This window comes from Cervus canadensis, chromosome 22 (assembly GCF_019320065.1).
Source record: "Cervus canadensis isolate Bull #8, Minnesota chromosome 22, ASM1932006v1, whole genome shotgun sequence".
Taxonomy (NCBI): Eukaryota; Metazoa; Chordata; class Mammalia; order Artiodactyla; family Cervidae; genus Cervus; species Cervus canadensis.
In genome coordinates, this window is record NC_057407.1 from 51,314,759 (window position 1) to 51,329,109 (window position 14,351).

The 14,351-nt window shown below is 36.4% G+C and overlaps 1 protein-coding gene across 39 annotated transcripts in view; it reads left to right on the forward strand.

Moving 5' to 3' along the window:
* CLASP2 (cytoplasmic linker associated protein 2) overlaps positions 1-14,351 on the forward strand; it is a 171,108-nt gene that overhangs the window by 128,770 nt on the left and 27,987 nt on the right. For 13 of the 39 annotated variants that reach the window (XM_043443486.1, XM_043443488.1, XM_043443464.1 and 10 more), the window contains 3 exons: positions 839-902; positions 11,640-11,803; positions 12,613-12,691. In XM_043443486.1, coding sequence (XP_043299421.1) covers positions 839-902; positions 11,640-11,803; positions 12,613-12,691 — 307 coding nt within the window. Of the gene's footprint in view, positions 1-838; positions 903-6,641; positions 6,645-11,639; positions 11,804-12,612; positions 12,692-12,818; positions 12,870-14,351 lie in introns of all 39 variants that reach the window. The other 26 variants (XM_043443455.1, XM_043443465.1, XM_043443452.1 and 23 more) reach the window with 3 other exon arrangements.

Sequence of the window (14,351 nt, forward strand, 5' to 3'; positions counted from 1 at the left end):
TAAATGCTGGAGAGAGTGTGGAGAAAAGGGAACCCTCTTACACTGTTGGTGGGAATGCAAACTAGTACAGCCACTATGGAGAACAGTGTGGAGATTCCTTAAAAAACTGGAATAGAACTGCCATATGACCCAGCAATCCCACTTCTGGGCATACACACTGAGGAAACCAGATCTGAAAGAGACATGTGCACCCCAATGTTCATCGCAGCACTGTTTATAATAGCCAGGACATGGAAGCAACCTAGATGCCCATCAGCAGATGAATGGATAAGGAAGCTGTGGTACATATACACCATGGAATATTACTCAGCCGTTAAAAAGAATTCATTTGAATCAGTTCTAATGAGATGGATGAAACTGGAGCCCATTATACAGAGTGAAGTAAGCCAAAAAGATAAAGAACATTACAGCATACTAACACATGTACATGGAATTTAGAAAGATGGTAACGATAACCCTATATGCAAAACAGAAAAAGAGACACAGGAGTACAGAACAGACTTTTGAACTCTGTGGGAGAAGGTGAGGGTGGGATGTTTTGAAAGAACAGCATGTATACTATTTATGGTGAAACAGATCACCAGCCCAGGTGGGATGCATGAGACAAGTGCTCGGGCCTGGTGCATTGGGAAGACCCAGAGGAATCGGGTGGAGAGGGAGGTGGGAGGGGGGATCGGGATTGGGAATACATGTAAATCTATGGCTGATTCATATCAATGTGTGACAAAAATAAAAATTAAAAAAAAAAAAAAAGAAGAAGCTCAAATATATATGTAAGTCACTTAAATGACTTCTTTCTACAGCATTGTATTAATTAGCCACTTTATTATTTTGACAGTCGAGTTGAACTGAAAAGATTATGTGAAATTTTCACAAGAATGTTTGCTGATCCTCATGGCAAGGTATGTTTTAGTATTTAAGATTACTCCTGTAAGGTGTCATTATTATATTGCCCCAAAAAAGAAGTAAATAATAACAAAAAACTATAAGCCATTTTTATTTATTTATTGCCCTAAAGTGGCAATGATCTTTTCAACATAATTGAAATTGAGTATTTGATATCATACATAATTTAGAAGTTGCTCTCTGATAACTATTTAAGCTTCTCCCAAAGAGAGAGAGATTATCTAAGGCTATAAACTGAAGAAGATATAGTCACATGCACAACTCTTCTACAATTAGTCAGGGTGAGTATTTGTATTATTAAAAACATTTTACTATTTGTAAAAGAAATATTGGGATAAGTTGGAAAAAGTTTCTAACTTTTTATTGTTTTCTTCTCTTTTAACATAAATATATTCTTAAAAGAGCAATTTTGTAGACAAGAACTGCCATTAAAAAACAAAAAGCAAAAAAAAAATAACACAAAAAGCACAAATACGGTTTCACCTGCAGTTTGTGAGTAATAAAAGAGAAACATTTCTTATGTTGAAAGAGTTCATAAAAATCTTTAGAACTTTGTTCAGCTTTTAATGCTGATTAAAATCTTATGTAAGTACTTATGTATAGGCTGCATGTGTACTGTGGAATTTTTGTTTTAAAGTGTAAAGTTTTGTTGTAAAATGTACTCATTTGTTCTATTTTCAGCAGTGTGTTTGACAGTGATGAAATTTTATTCAATATCTTCCTTTAGGACACCAGGTGTCTACATGAGAATTTCTAACCTAAGTGAGAGGGAGATGTGGAAGGGAAATCATAAAAATATTAATGAATTTTGCTTCATTTTTTTTTATTGTCTTCACTTTATTGTTGCACATTTTCTTTCTCCTCATTTTTTTCTGTTTTCAGTATTTTCATTACTTGTGACAGTACTTAAAGATACTAAAATCCCACTCTTTTCATAAACTAAAATCTGGCTAAGGAAAATAAACTGTCTTAACTTTAAAGCAATAACTTCCAAAGATTATCCTTTTATCTGAAGGTATATTTATTTTATCCAGGAATGCAAGATCCCATTAAAGACAAAAAGCACACTAAGTTTATATAATTTTCAAACTGAACGTGTAGATAACTATACCATTTTATACTGATATTACTACCACTAGTTACTGTAGGAATTATTATAATGGAAGAGTTTCTATAAATCCTAAACAAGTTAACTGTTGACATTTTTTTTGTTAGCAGTATGAGTCAAAGAACAAGACAGGATCTGGGTGGACTTGTTTTATTAAATAATATTTTGTTAATAATCTATACAACTTTTAAAAATAGAGTTTTAAAACATCTTCAATAAGTAGTATAATTCATCTGTACTGGAAGGTATGAGAGTGAGGCCGTTATTATTTCTTGAAGTCATAGTTTTTTATTTTTTGTTAGGACAGAATGCAGTTTAGTTGGATCCTAGGATTTAACAGTAATAAAGAGACTTTTTTTAAAAAGTCTCTTGAAGAAAAAATTTTTTAAATGAAGTAAATTTTAAAATTAAAGTCTCTTGAAGATCAAATAGGAAAGCTGAGTTTGATGTTGGTGAAAACACAGGTGTTTGGCCTCCCTTAGTAAATATGGAGAACCAGCCACGATCTTCCCTAGAGGTGTCAGGAAGGAGACTTTCTGTTTTTTTTCCTGTGGGGTTTTATGACAGCATACAATTCTTATTGATCCATCTGGCTTTGTTGTGTTTTTTTTTTTAAAGTTATTTCACTGAATACAGATATAAAGGGAAGATTTTTGTTAACTTGTTTTGCTCAGCTTTTATTTGGTGATTGTCCGTCAGAGACTGCCAATAATGTAATTAATTAAGAATAAACTGGTTAGATCACCATATAGTGGGGATTTAAAAATATCAGGGTTTGATTTGAGTTTTTGCATATCTTTATATTGTTCAAGTAGTAGATATCCCTCCTTTTTAATTTTATAATGTACTAATAGTCCAGTCATTTGAATCAAGTAGCTATTCTTGATGCTTTCTTTTCCTTCCAAGTAAAATTTTAGTTTTAGTTTCCCAACTGCTGTCTATCAAGAGTTGTTTTTTTTCTTTCCCACTCCCTATAAAGGGCCAGACAGTATATATTTTCAGCTTTGTGGGCCATAATGACCTCAGTTATATACAGCTCTGCCGTTCTAGCACAAAGGCATCGATTGACAGTATCTAAACAAGTGGCCATGACTAGGTGTCCATAAAACTTTACTTATGACATTGAAATATTAATTTGCATAAAATTAACTTGTGTCACTAAATAGCCTTTTCTTTTGATTAAAAAAAAAAAAAAGCTATTTTAAAATGTAAAACCCGAGAGGAGGAGCCAAGATGGCGGAGGAGTAGGACGGGGAGACCACTTTCTCTCCTACAAATTCATCAAAAGATAACCCTATATGCAAAACAGAAAAAGAGACACAGAAATACAGAACAGACTTTTGAACTCTGTGGGAGAAGGTGAGGGTGGGATGTTTCAAAAGAACAGCATGTATACTATCTATGGTGAAACAGATCACCAGCCCAGGTGGGATGCATGAGACAAGTGCTTGGGCCTGGTGCACTGGGAAGACCCAGAGGAATCGGGTGGAGAGGGAGATGGGAGGGGGGATCGGGATGGGGAATAAGTGTAAATCTATGGCTGATTCATATCAATGTATGACAAAACCCACTGAAATGTTGTGAAGTAATTAGCCTCCAACTAATAAAAAAATTTAAAAAAAAATAAATAAATAAAATGTAAAACCCATTCTTAGCTTGCAGATTATAGTTTCCCAACCCCTGTTGTATACAATCAACTTTAATGATTGACACTAAAATAAAAACCTGTTCAAGAACCTCTGCTCATAGTCATGCCACTGGTTGAAGGTCAAGACTGTGGAGGGGAAACAGTGTACCAGTCCCTGGTGGGTTAAATCAACCTTTATTCCTATATATGCTGTCCATTTCTGATCTGTGATTTTGCTCTAAAAGCTGTGTCCTGCCTTTCTTGTACCTCTTGCTTTTCTCTTCTGTCCGCCGTAGAGACTGTGTCAAATAGTCTCTCCTTAAATTTAACTCCAGCCCTGTTCCCCTCTCCACCCATCTCCTATCCTGAGCATTTGTCCTGGCCTCTTGGCTTACCAAGAAAATAGAAGCCATCCAACAGAAACTCCATTTCCTGCCTCCAAACCAGCAAAATTAATTTCACATAAGCCCATTCTTTCTACCTTTTCTCCTATGGAAATGGCAGGAGGTCTTACCTTGAAGCTGTTAGCAGCCACATAAACTTGTACTCTTTTTTTTTTTGCTAATATACCCTCATCGGCTTGGTCTTCCAGGAATTTTTCATAAATTTCAACTTGCTCTTTGACACCCCTTTTTATTTTTCAGCCTTGTTGTAAGTGTACTCAGTTGATCTCTTCTGACACTCTAAGGAGTGTGGTGTGGAGAGGAGGAGAAGGCTGTTTTCTGTTGTGTCTAACCCGGTCTTCCTCGCGGCAGACAGCCTCTCTTTTCAGACGCCTGTCTCTGTTTTACTAGTGTCGCTGTAGCTCAGAGCGCTGCCTGAGGCCCTCCTTTGTCACTCTCTACCTTATTTGAAGCTTGTCACCCACTTTGTCCTGATGACTCTCAAATGGTACTTCCAGCCCATATTTTTCTCCTTCACTTACATGCCTTTGGCTCATCTTAAACCTTAAAACTACTTTTTCTCTTGTGTCACGTTATCTCATTGGAGGAAGCCACCATCCCCTCACTGGGCTTCATTCTAGAAATTTACTCAGTCCTGATTGATTCAACCTTCTAAATATTTCCCTTCTCACTACTCATTCCTGGCACAATTGTCTTTTGCCTGCTGTACCTCCTCCCCACCTCCTATCCCTAAATTCTCTTTCACTCTGCATCCTTGAATAATCTTTCTGAAAGGTAAATCTCTCCTGACTTAAAACTCTTCCGTGACTACTCATTACCCTCAAGAAGATATTCAAACAAAGCCTGTCATGTTTGCTTGTTATTCCCTTTTCACTCTCCATCCAGCCTGAAAACCATGTTCATTTCCCCAAATGTGCCCTGCACTTTTCCTCATAGCCTCGAAACAGATCATCAAAGTCACTTCTCTTTCTTTCCTCAAATATGCTCTCCACTCTGAATTGGAATCACTTATCTGTAACCTCAGCCATCCTGAGAGCTCACAGGGCAGAAACCATCTGAAGCCTTGCCCCAGAATGGGCCGTAGGGTTTCGGAGACACTTCCTATCATGAGGTTGGTTGAGTGGACTTTCCCGTGTCCTTTTAAGTTGAATTCAACATTTCAGTCTATTTTAATAGCATCTGAAAAGTAGCAGTAGACCACCTGCTGTCCCCAGCAGAAATAGGAGACTTAGAGAACCAGGGTGTGAGCAGCAGCCCCATCTCCTTTCATCGAGGATCACCTCTAACCCTTAGAATGTTTCTCTTTCTTGTGTTAGTAAGTATCTGAGTCCAGCTGAAATATCAGGTGAACTCCACTGTATAGTAAAGACATCCCAGAAAGGAAGGGCTGGAAAAGAGCTCTTCTTGAGTACAGTTGAAATAGATGCTGGATTTTTTTTCTGTGACATGAGTAATGTGGTTGGCTATTTACAGTATACAAGCTGAAATTACTTGATGTCCATAACTTGATAAACTTTTTAAATTTTCATATAATACCGATTCAGTCGTGGTATCTGTATGACAGTAATTTAGATTATAAAGCTGCAAATGTGTAGTTTAAAGCCTCTTAATATTTTCCTGAGAGAGACAGTATAACACAGTGATGACAAATATGAGTAGTGGAGCTAGACTGCTTTGGTTCAAATCCTACCTCCATCACTTTTTAGCAGTGTGCATTGCTTAATCTGTAAAATAGAGTTAATAAGATTGCAGTGATGATTAAATGAGTTAATGTATGTAAAGTCCTTACAACACAATAAGCACTACATATGCTTTTTTAAAAATAAGTAAGTTTGAAAAATTAAGGAATTCAGGGCAGATTTTTATTTTGATTGCTCTAGACACACTTTTTCCTCCAGATGTAGGGTGTGTCAGAAAGCTTATCCCCTGTGATTCTGACAGTCGACTCAGAAGGAACTACTTGAGGAGCGCCACCTTTACTGAAGAACATGCTTTGATTTGACATATTATGGTCTGTGTAGTCTTACCTGCCTACAGGTCTTAGAATCAAGAGACCAAACATGCATCTTACCTGGGGAAAACTAAAAGTTGTAGTATTTTTAACCTCCATACAATAGTAATTGTTCCAGTCCTTCACAGAAATAATTTAACTTGTGAATACATTGCTTCTCAAGAGGGGGAAAAAATAAACGAAAAATTCTCAGATACCATGCTTTGGAAGCAGATGTTGGCACTGTTCAGAAATGTTGGCAGGTGTCTGTTAGTCTTAGATTCTATCCAGAAGTTGAACCTCAAGGATAGTAGGGTCTGAAAAGAAGGGAGTTTTTCTTTTTTTTGTTTGTAACTTTCTTGGCAAGAAAGTGAGAGAAAAAGACAGGAAAACCACGTACTCTTCTCCCATACCATTCATTTAACTCTTGTGTTAAACGCTGTTTTGAGTTTGTCATAAAACTTTGGAAAACATTTGTCATTTTTATTTTCTAAGTGTTTTTCTTCCATACAGGAACTTGGCATTGATGGCGACTAATTTGTGTGTTTTTCTTTTTTTTCTTTTTTTCCTTTTGCATGCTGTCCCCTGTGTTGGAACTCTCAATAGAGAGTAAGTTGGTTCAATATTTGTTGGAAACCTAACTTTACTGCATGACTGTGAAATTAACCCTTTTTCTCTATTTTCTCTCCCAAAGAGTTCATGCAGTGTTGGAACCTTTGCAATCCACGAAATGCTATTTGCAGTTACGCAAACTGTCATTCTGTTTGGAGATGTGCTTTTTAATCTACTAATTAATCTAATTTGATTATGTTCTTCTGTTCTATATTTGATGACTGGCACACCTAAGATACAGGGGCTTCCCTGGGGCTCAGTGATAAAGAATCTGCCTGCAACGCAGGAGACCCAGATTTGATTCCTGGGTTGGGAAGGTCCCCTGGAGAAGGGAATGGCAACCCACTTCAGTATTCTTGCTTGGAGAATCCCATGGACAGGGGAGCCCCAAGGGCTACAGTCCATGGGGTCACAAAGAGTGGACACAACTGAGCAACTGATACACCTGATATAGCAAGGTGAAGAAAAGGCTGCCTCAATTGTAATAACATGAATATTACAGTGCTTTCCCAACGAACTAGAGTTGTAAAATATATAGGATTATACATTGAGTCTGTTGAAGGTTAATTTCATTGAATTATTCCCAAGTTTCACACTTTTTTAAATTGAGTTCTAACCTCCTCATATGTACTTTTACTATTCTGTTAATGGTATCCCATAAAAGGAAACAGAGCAGTTTAAGGAGCAGTGATCTCAGCTTTCTCTTCTGAAATCAGATTTTTAGCCAACGTTTTATTAGCATATCCACTTTTCTCTTTCTCCTTTAATCACAGATAAGGAAATTGGAGAATAGCAACATCTGTCTGACAGTGAACTCTTTATGATACAGCAGTCACATGAAATTTTATGCGAACTTCCAATGTATATTTTGGATGGAGATATATATGTGTGTATATATATGCGTATGTGTATCATTTAGGAAGTACTGTTGATAGAATATAAACATTTTGAAAAATAATAGTATAATTCTATATGTAAAGTACTATAAGTACACATTTACAGTTTTATTCAGCTATACTCACATTTTATCTCATCCAAAGAAATTTCTACTTGGGAGACTCAGACACGTCTTCCTGAAGAAAATAGCAGTTCAGATCTTGACAGGAACATAAACTTTGGATTATATCAGGATGAGAAGAAAGGGCCTCCTACAAATGACTACCCTGAGTCCAGAGAAGTGGGAGATGTCAGAAAGTTGATAGTGAAGAAAACCTTGGCTGTAGTGAAAGGAAGGTCATCCATATCTTCCCTTGCATTGAGAAAAGGGGTTGGTTACCAAGGTAAATTTTACTCAACTAAAAGAAAATTCTTACTTTTAAGAGAACTTTTCCTACAGTTTCATCGGACAACTTTTTAATTGCATCCTCAAACTCTGATAACTTTAAATTTGGTTCTAACTGGTGACATAAGACTGAAATAGAGCCGTTGTTCTCAAATGCTATATATTCCAGATAGGAAGATAACATAAATACAGAAAAAGTTAAAAGAGCACCATAAAGGTAGCCCAAGTACCAGTTTTAAACAGGGATGGACAGTGGCTATTATCTAAAGATATCCAAGAAGCTCTTTGACTGGGACTTGAGTGGTAAGCTTTGTCAGGAGTCATGTACTTTGTGTAAACAGAGGGATTAGAGAGTGTGGTAGGAAATCAGGAGTGTGCGTGATATGTGTTTAGGGATGAAGACTTTATGTTGCCAAATAGTCCAACATCAGTCTGAGGAGTTAGAGCCTCGTCTAAGCATTTGAGACATTATTCTATAGACAGTGAAGGGACATTAAAGAATCTTGTTTCTGTCAAAAGAGTGATGTCACTGTCTGACAGAAAGAAGTCTGAGTTGGTCTGCTGTTTTGTAAATAAAGTTTTATTGAAACAGACTGTGTTCACTTGTCTGCATAGTGTCTGTGGCTATGCTGTGATGACAGAGTTGAAGAGTGCGACCCACATCACATGGCCTGCAAAGCCTAGAATATCTGCTTTCTGGCCTGTTAGAAAAATCCAGACTTGAGGTCAGGAAGGCCTGGTGCCTACAGTGATGTTGTGATCGACAGATTTGAGTAAGACCAACAGTGAGAGCTATTATAGAGGTTATTGTGGGGCCTAGAAGGCTAGATCAGAGAGGCTCTGTCAAGGAAGTCATAATTTCAATGAAAAGAGAATCAGGATGAAGATCTAAGAGATCTCCCCACATTCAGGATAGAAAAGGAAAACTCCTGGTAACAATGAAAAAAGGGAGATAAGAAGAGGAAAAACAGTGTCAAACTATGGAATGGCCAGGCGTACTAAGCTCATGAAAAAGCTATGACATTTCTCGATTGGAAGGTAATTGATGGGTGCAATAGGCTGGAAATTGAAGGCGAAATTCTTGAGACAGTGTCTTCTGCATCGGTAAACAAATAATTCAGGTTGAGAATAGAAGAGTAAAGATAGAGGAGACCATACTTTAGAGAGCAAGAATACAGATAGAAAGACTAGTCTTAGAAATAAAATTGGCTCTTCCTTGGAGAAAGAGTTACTATAAGGATAGCTATAGAAGAAATCAAAATGAGGGGAAAGTCAGTGGAAAATTTTATCATGAATGGCAGTCAAGTAGATGAGGAAGTTGTCCAGTAATAGAGTGCATTGAACACAATTAAAAGCCAAGTGACTTAGCCGTTGATGAGCTGTGGAAACCTTGAGCAAGTAAGTCCCTTAATTTTCTAGTTCTCAATTTTCTGAGAATCAGATAAAATGAGAGAGTTGACTTAGGCATTCTAATGCCTTTGATTTTCAAAATGGATTTTGGTATAGTGAAAGCTTAAAGTTGGAATCTTAAGGAAAATAGGCGGTAGTTGAAACAGTAAGAGTGAAAGTGAACCAGAGAATTAGAGAGTGTTGTGCTGGTACACCAGGTTTAAGGGAGTAGCAGGAAGCCCTGATTTGTCATGTTTGTTATAATTCCTGAGGTGTAAATAGTCCCAAATGGCTGATTTCAAGCCACCAACCATCTCACAAAATTCCCGAATATTTAACGTTTGACTTTCTAGGCAGGTACTGGCTAACTACAGGATGTCACTGGATAGATTTGCTAGTCAGAGTGAGTACTAGGTTAGGTACATGTATTTGTCACTGAGTAGGTCTATTGAAGTTCCTCAGGCCCTGAGGAGGGAGCCAGAGACAGTTCAGTAAAGCCGTGGTCCAAGTGGTTCTGATAGGGTAGGACTGGAGTTAATGAATCTGCAGTGTGATTAAGAACAGTGTTGAGGCACATGTACTTACTGCCTTGAGATCAGAAGTAACAGAAATTTTAAGTAGTCATACTTTCTGCTTTTACAAATAGCATCTTGAGCAAAGTGTATTTTTTCTAGGGCTTCCCAGGTGGCACAGTGGTAAAGAATCTGCCCGCCAGTGCAGAAGATCCAAGAGATGCAGGTTCGATCCCTGGGTCAGAAAGATCCACTTGAGTAGGAAATGGCAACCCGCTCCAGTATTCTTACCTGGAAAATTCCATAGACATACAGGCCTGGCTGGGCTACATTCATTCCATGAGGTTGCAAAGAATCAGACACGACTGAGCACATACACACAAGCACATCTTTTTCTAACTCAAATTAGGTTAAAAAGCTTTTTTTTTAAATTATTATATTATATTATTATATAAATTATATTAATTTATATTATATTATTATAAATTATATTATCTATAATTCTGATAGATAAAAAGTCTTTCATTTCTAACAGCGAAAAAACAGGAATTCATGTATAACTACATAAAGGAAAGTAGAAGAAGTAAAATATATATTGAGAGCAAAACTCTTAATTTTAAATTAGCATAGTTACATTGGACCTAACTTTTTTAAGCCATAGATTTTATAATCCATTGGGATTATAAATTGTCTCCTAACACAACATGACTGACGTTGTCTTAAGAACTTTTCCCTCTTTATGTTGAAATAAATTGTCCAGTATGATATTGAATTTATTGAAGAGATATAACCTTATTGTGTATCACTTGTCATATTTTTAATGAGATAAATCACTTACGAATTTTAGCTTCCCTCCCCTTTAATTTTTCTTGAATCTTATAAGGAGTTTAAAACTAGTAGATTAATATTGGAAACAAGTGTAAAATGGAGAAATGGAGACTAATAGCATGCCATCTGGTTCTTTGTAGAAATCATTAAAATGTAGATGTAGGTTTGTGTCCTGATTTTATTTATTTAGGCGCAGGTATCCCAGGTCATTTAAGCCTTCCCAAGTGGCACTAGTGGTAAAGAACCCACCTGCCTGATGCAGGAGACGTAAGAGACGTGGGTTCTGTCCCTGAGTTGGGACGATCCCCTGGAGGAGGAAATGGCAACGCACTCCAGTATCCTTGCCTAGAGAATCCCGTGGACAGAGGAGCCTGGAGGGCTACCGTCCACAGGGTCGCAGAGTCAGACATGACTGAGCAACTGAGCACACAGGTCATTTAAAATTACTTTTGGGGCAGTTTTAATGAATAAGACATCTTATACCAAAGAATTTTGTGACCACTAACATTGTGTGTGTGAGAACTAAGAAGTCTCCAATTAGCCCATTATGTTAAAAATCATCTTATATATTAAGGTAGCTGTCAGCATAGTCTTCCTGATTAACTCACTGACACTTCAGAGAGCTGGGGGCTGGTGAGACTATAGGTAGTTTCTTGCCCTAAATTTAGATAAAATGAATTTCAGTTTAAGCTATGGCATCATTGACAACCTTAGGTGTGCCAGCCATTATGGCCAAAGTTTCTTTACCAAGTGATGCTGCATGGAATAGCTAATTGTCGAACTTCAGCAGAAGTTGGATAACAGTTCAAATGTACTCTTGTATCACAGAGTCCAATGAAAAGCGAGAGAGGTTGTTTTTCCGCTTGGCTGCCAATCGCTGTGCCTCTGATTCCTGTATTCCTTTCTATTTCAGTTTTGAATTGATCATAGAGGTCAATATTTCCTCCTTTTTCTTCTCCTTCCCCCATTTACCCACTGTAGGTATTCAGCATGTTTTTGGAGACTCTAGTGGACTTCATACAAGTCCACAAAGACGATCTTCAGGATTGGTTGTTTGTACTGCTGACGCAACTACTTAAAAAAATGGGTGCTGATTTGCTTGGGTCTGTTCAAGCAAAAGTTCAGAAAGCCCTGGATGTTACAAGGTAAGATTTTTCTTCATATATTTCAAGTTTACCCAGTAGTAATTAAGAATACTTAGTTTTTGTATTGAAAGTTCAGATTTCTGAGTCCTTTCAAACCATCAAGACTGCATGAGGTCCATTTGAAAATTGTTAGTGATGTCATTTACATGGTATAATTTGATACAACATAGGTTCTTAGTTCAAACATTGCATTTAATCTGTAAAAAATTTCATTAACAACGGTTGAGTAATTCAAGGTAGTAATTTATTGTAATTAAGATGTAACTGCAAAGTTAAGGATTTTATTCAATCTGATATAAAGATAAAAATATTTGCTAAATTTAAAAAGAATGTTTTATTATGCATTCTTTTTTCAGAAGATTTTGAATCAATGGTACATTTCTACTTTCTTGTGTAGATTGTTGATGTGACTTATTTCAAATATCCATTTACTAAGTTGAGGTGAGTCTAGAATTCAGATATTAGGTATGGAAACATCTCTGATACTGTTGAACTTTTCCCTGAATACATTTTCTGATTAAATCTGTAACTGAGGCAAGAGATCATTATTTGCTCTAGTGTTGCTTTTTAACCCCCTACAGGGGGTTAAATTTATACTTGCAGGGTATAAATTCAAACGTTCTGGTTCTTCTGGGAATAGCTTTTATTATATTCTTTACCACATAGACTATACCACATATAGATACTGCTTCATGCATGCTTTCTAAATGACATTATGTTTTGGTATCAAACATAATCTCTTAAGTTTGCTAAAAGCTTACTTGGTGACTTAATTTTTAATTTTTTGCTTTGTTCTTTCCTTATTTCAGAGAATCTTTTCCAAATGATCTTCAGTTCAATATTCTAATGAGATTTACAGTTGATCAGACCCAAACACCAAGCTTGAAGGTAAAAATTTGAGGTCTTTTGAAGACATTGTAAGGAATTCAAGTATTTTATTCATAAAGTTAATGTTTGTATTTCTGTCACATGAGAAGCTGTTCAATCAGTGGATTCTGTTTTTATAAACTTTCAGACAGTCAAGCCAGCACTTCGGGACCAGCTTCACTCTTTTTGGAGCTCCAAGGTTTTATTGGTTTTGTTTTAATCTGCATTATTTCTTTTCTTAACTCTCTTTACAAACTCTGCAGTGTTTCCGATAATGTTTGTATGCATCTATATATTCAATTACTAACCATTATAAGCCTCTAAAGCATGCACGGATTTGATTTCAAGTGTTATTCGGTGCCAGATTATCTTCCGGAGAAGCTTACTGGGGACTCATAGTTAGAAAGCAACACAAGAATGGCCGTCTAACCCTAAGCTGTTGTGCAAACTCTCTCTATAAAGTCTTTTCTCATTTTATGTTTGTGATTTCCCAGTCCTTTTTTTTTTTCTTCAAAGTTTAGGAGTTTGAATAGGTATTCTGGGCAGAATATCAGTTTTGCCTATGTATTTCAATTAACAAAAATTTTTTAAAGTTTAATCTCAGAACTGTTCTCCAGTTCTTCTTAATTGAAACAGTAGCTTTTTTTTTTCTTCTTACAATGTGATATTTCTGATGTGTGCATAAGCTTTAGATTTGGGATTAGCTTTCTCAATTGTTATTAGCACACGTTTTCTAATAATTTATGTGGAAACTAGGTAGATACCAATTTTTTGTTAAAAATAATTATTTAACATAGAAGAAAATATAATATGCACCCCTGAATTCTTTACTAAAAATGGTTTTATTAAGTTTTCTTAAATGAGATTAATGTCAGGGAAATAACAAGCATATGTACATTTACAAGCCTTGTATTTTCTGCTCTGTTCTGCACGAAATGTTTCTATAAGCATTATTGCCTTGGACTGATTTTCCTTTTAAGTGTCTGAATATGATTTTGCCTTAAAGTCACAATTATATTTCTTACCAGAGTTAACATGTACTCAACATATGTTATTTTCTCAGAGCTGCTTTGTGAAAGAGGTTTCATCTGTTTTGATTTTTAAAAGTGACCTGCAGAAGGAGAATAATTTACTTGATATTATTGATAGATATTCTTTAAACTTGTTATTTGTCCAAGCCATTGTGCTACGTATTCCTTATAATTTTCTGTCATTAATATTTATAATACATGATGAACTGTAAACTGTGGAAAGAATTATGATTTAGGTATTGGTGGTAGGTATTCAAATGCTATTGATAACTACATATATAGAGTTGTTACATGGGCCAATAGAAATGGAGGTCTGAATCATTAGTTTTCAAAATAAGAGTTGCTAAAGACCTGAAGAGAAAGACAATGGGAAGTATAAAATTAGTTTCCCTGTTAGGAAATGTCATACTGAAGACTGGAATCACAGACTGTTTCTCTGAAAGTCATACATACATACATACACATACACATATGTACGTGGTGATGGTTTAGTCGCTAAGTCGCGTCCAACTCTGCGACCCCATGAGCTATAGCCCGCCAGGCTCTTCTGTCCATGGGGTTTCCCAGACAAGAATACTGGAGTGGGTTGCCATTTCCTTCTCCAGGGGATTTTTCCAACCCAGGGATCAAACCTCAGTCTCCTGCATTGC